Source organism: Limulus polyphemus, unplaced genomic scaffold (genome assembly GCF_000517525.1).
Source record: "Limulus polyphemus unplaced genomic scaffold, Limulus_polyphemus-2.1.2 Scaffold4673, whole genome shotgun sequence".
NCBI lineage: Eukaryota > Metazoa > Arthropoda > Merostomata > Xiphosura > Limulidae > Limulus > Limulus polyphemus.
The window spans coordinates 7,445-12,292 of record NW_013670283.1 but is presented as its reverse complement, the minus strand read 5'-3'; the positions used below and the strand labels follow the sequence as shown (position 1 = coordinate 12,292).

At 31.9% G+C, this 4,848-nt stretch overlaps 1 protein-coding gene across 1 annotated transcript in view; it reads right to left on the bottom strand.

Annotated features, from left to right (window-relative positions):
- LOC106471518 (clp protease adapter protein ClpF, chloroplastic-like) overlaps nt 1-4,247 on the bottom strand; it is a gene marked incomplete at its 5' end in the record, with an annotated part of 38,067 nt that extends 33,820 nt beyond the window's left edge. Inside the window, one exon of the mRNA XM_013932117.2 lies at nt 4,012-4,247. Coding sequence (XP_013787571.2) covers nt 4,012-4,247 — 236 coding nt within the window. The remainder of the gene's footprint in view (nt 1-4,011) is intronic.
- Nucleotides 4,248-4,848: the final 601 nt, after the last annotated feature.

Genomic DNA, 4,848 nt, shown 5'->3' with positions numbered 1-4,848 from the left:
AACAAACGAGCAGATACGTAACAATATGATAAACCTAAAGAATAACATATTTAAGTTGTATTGCACACATACACTGGTGTTTATGTATATGATAAACCTAATTACTTTAGTTATAAGATAAAATAGTAATAAAATACTGTAATATACCTAGCTCTAACGTTAGGCTTAACAGCATTGTCAATAGGCTTCTTGTTACTTTGCTCTCATCATTTAGTGTTGATATTCTAAGGCTACAATAGTTAAAAGTAGTGTAAGTGTGAAGTGCTCACAGTTTGTTAGGTGTGACAGGTTGAAAGAGAAGGATTTATTTGAGAATTCACAGCTGACATACACATTTAAGAAAGTTAGTAGTGAAGTTGTACAATTTGTTGTATGGAGGTTGTTTTAAGTAAGGTAGATAAAGAGAAGGGTAAACTACAGGATGTAAAGACAAAATCAAGCTTTTGCATGTGAAGGATACAGTAACTGATGTGTTTTTCAAGAAGTTAGAAACAGTACTAATATGGCTAGAAATAGTGGATTCAATTGCAATGAGCAGGTTCTGTTAAATAACAGATTTCAGACTTTAGCTTATTCAGATGAGGAACTGGGAGGGGAAGATAGTAAAAGGAGTAGATAAGAATGGGAATGAAAAACATGAGTAGTTCATAGTTATTGGCAATTCTTTAGTATTTGTTTGTTTGTTTGTAGTTAAGTGCAAAGTTACACCATGGGCTATGTGTTCAATGCCCATTATGGTTATTGAAACCCAGTTTCTAGGGGAGGGAGCAAACTTTTAGTATATTACATAAATAGGACAGTCTGTAAAGTAAGTAGGGAGAAAAGAATTATAATTTACTATCAACATGAAAGGGATAAAGACAGAGCTATTGATACAGTAGAGGGTGCTAGCAGTGATGCAGTCTTTCTGGTGCACATAAGAGCTAATGTTGCAGGAAAGGGTACGTCTGAGTACATAACTGAATTTAGAATAAACATTTGTGGTTTCCTGTTACAATATGCAGTTATACTAGAACCAAAAAAAAGGTAACTTTGATTTATTTCCTAATTTTTATGATGGTTACAAGGTCAGTCAAATTGACCAACACCATACAGAGTTAGCATTGGTAAAATAACAAATTAGATATAAAGTTTTATTTAAAAAAAACGTTTGATGATTACCTAGAGGGATATAGAGATTACACAAATGAACTTGACAATTTTCAAATAAAGAAAAGTACTTTTAATCTTAAAATGAAATTTATTTTGCATGTTGGATAGTGAACATTCTGAATGAAAAAATTCATGAGCAAATCTTTCATAAAAAATCTTAGTACTTAATTTAAAAACCTGATATTTTGTGTATGAAAGCTTTGTAATGTTAACTAATAATATGCAAAACTTTGTAAAGATATGCATATATAATAAAAAATTATAGGATAATTAATCTCATGGATACCTTTGAAGTTGTGAGTTGGGTGGATCCCACCCAGCCCATAGTCGTAGGGTTAAGAGAATCAATGTTCATGCACCATCTTTTTTCATACTTACTTGTGAGAATGGAAGGACTAGGCAGAGAACAAATTTAATGGTCACCTGAGACAACCATAAGTTCTATCTGACAAACAAATGCTATAAAAGTGACTAAGTTTCTCCTTCATACAACCAAATTATTTCAGATTTCAAAGCTGTACATACTACCTTGAGCAAGCATTTCAGCATTGAACCAGGAAGATGCAATGTGAAAATATTATCAACGAAGTGATAATTCCTGTGTTCTTTTCAAGTTTGTATTGAATGGCTCTGCTGATTCATTTCAACTTCTGAACACACAATGGTTTCCATTCTTGAGGTACATGCTGCACATCATGAGTCCAGACTGCCACAGAAACTTCCGGAAACACTAACTCTAGCTGCAAACACTGTACCACAAGGCTAAATTCACAGTCTGCCTTCTGAAGTACCTGTAATAGTGTTTGGAAATTCTCCAAACATGTGCACACCATGGAAAGTATCTCCACATTAGTAACACCCCTATTAATAATGCAATGTGCCATGTTTGATAGTTCAACCAATCACAATTAAAGATTGCTATACTTACCATGTGGTAAGTTTTCTTGGGCAGAAGTTGACAATTCCACCGGAGGAGTGAAAAAATTATGGCTGCTGAGAAGAAATGTCTCCAGTATTGAGATAAAACAAATACTTGGACTTTCTGAGTTCACAGAAATTAATTGCTACTGTAGCAAATCTGTGTATGTTATGGTAGCAACTAATGAAAGCCTTGCATTAATCCCTGTCCTATAAGAATTGTATAATAGGAATTGAGGCAACATGCATGAGAATAGAAATGAGTAAAAAAAAATAATTTTTGCACGCTTTTTCAGATGTAAACAAAACCTCATTCACTGTGTATATTAGGCATAATGTACCCAAGCTGGGGTCAAAATTTACATATTTCTCGTTTCCCAAGGAAATGAGCAGAAAGACTAGATATTCAATATAGGAAATCACTGAATTATCACTCATTTTCTGTACATTTGTGGTAAGTCAGACCAAAATGTCAATATCCCTCACCTATACAGACCATAATGAACGACCCTGTTTTTCGATTCTCTTACACATTGTTAGAAAATGTTTAAGTTTGTTTTCATTTCATGAAAATATAAATAGATAATTTTATCATTTTACCAGATTTATATGTTAATATTGGGTCAAAATGAACAAAATAATTCCTTTAAGGTGTCTGTAATATAAACTATCACTTCAAATCTCTAAAAGGAAACAATTAAAAAAAACTATTCCACTATAGATCGCAATTTTAGTATTCACTACGCAATGATGTAGCACACAAAGTGACAAATAGGATTGCGAAGGCTAGTGAATTTGAGCTGATTCTAATTCTGTGATTATCAACATGGGTCTTGTGAATTTTGGACTTGCAAAAAGAAAAAAAAGGAAATCAGAAGACAGTCATAGCCCTTCTAGATCAAAAACTGCTAAGCCTGAGGCAACATCCATTGACAGGCCTACAGAACTAATTCAGATAGTGGCAGTGAAGAAGACCAGAAAAGTAGTAATGACCCACAGATAACTAACAAAACAGTGCCATTGTCAGTGTAGAATATCAACTTAAAGAAGCTTCCTCTTCTGTTGTCAAAACAAAATAGAACATCTGTAACAATGTTGACAATATCCCACAGTAACATCAGCTTTTGTATGAATTTCTACGACAGTCATCAGATAACTCTAACAAAATTATCGACGCGGAAGTTGTGAAAAAAGATTCATCAGTATATACTGTCTCAGTGTAGAATATCATCTTAAAGAAGCTACCTCTTCTGTTGTTTTACAGTATTTCTGAGATGTAGGCTCCAGTTATTTGATGAGTCATGAGTGAATGCATAATGTTGTGTAAACAATCTTAATGAAGGTGTTGATCTTAATGAAGTACCTGATGTCGATCAGACATTTGATATAACCTTGTTAATCATGTTTTTTGTGCGTGTATCCTGACATTGTTGTGAGCTTCTTTTTTAGTTGTGGAAGGATAAATTTCTTTGTTTATGAAGGACAATCAAAGCCTCATTAATGGTTTAAAATGTCTTAAATTTGTTCACTGTTAGGGAATACAAATATAAATTTTAGTAGAGTAGGAGTCATCCTCAGCTAAAACAATTATATTTTTCTAACAGGGCAGTTGATGTTTGAAATTATTTGCCTTCAGATGTGATAGATTAATTTCAGATAATTTAAATGAAGGCTTGATGAATATTTGAATAATAAAGGTCTTTGAATATTTTAGTTTCATTTTAAAGTTTAGTTTAGTGAATGCCCAGATGATCATACAGATTCTTTGTTGTCTTTAAATTGCATGAAATATGTGTAATATTACTAACATAAAAACAATGATGTTATAATACTCTAGTCTGAGTTAAAAGTATACCCAGAATATAAATTCTGATTAAACTGGAGGAAATAACAAAAAACATCATGTGTTTCAAGTTGGACACAAGTGTCTAAAAAACATACTTGCAAAAAATCCATCTTTGTGTTTATATTGGAAAACTTCCACAGCTGGAGATTCACCCAATGGATTTTCTGGATCAACATCATAGAAATTTGAAGGAGATTTATTCTCTGGTTCTTCTTTCAATCGAGACAGAAGTTGATTACACCAACGTTTCCAAGAATCCCATATCAGGTACTCAGACTTAAACTTCTGAAGACTGCTAAAAAGTCTACAGCAAATTGAAAATAAACATGAACTTTATTCACAAGCAACACATATGTAGTTTAATTACAAAATATATAGGATACTCACTTTTTATTTTTCACAATATTGTATAGGGAAACCAAACATACATAATTAAAAAATTTTAGCTTATATTGAACCTATAATTCTTCAATAATTCGGTTTATTCAACAATGAAAAAATCAAATTAAAAAAATTTTTGTTAGAATGTGGTATTGGAATAGCGGGGGGAAACAGCTAAGACTAAACTAATTAACACCAACCTCAAAGGTCGAATCACATTGTGTCCAGAAACTTGTCATTCATTCCAAATACAACTAATCAATCATCTCTCCGTAATATGTGACCAAAATATTTGAACTAATAATACGCAAAATCAATACTCATTAGAATTCATTAAATCAAAAGTAACAATATAGTTTATGAGCAACACCATGCACAACTTAAAAATTCACACACATGTAATGAAAAAAGAAACACAAAATGTCATAAGTATTTTCCTTTCCAAAAAGAAAATTTAAAGATAATGATAGAAAAGTCTAACTGAAATTTGATTTATTTAAGTAAACAAACAATGAAAGTTAACATTTTCTTAAATCAAAAATGTATTTCCA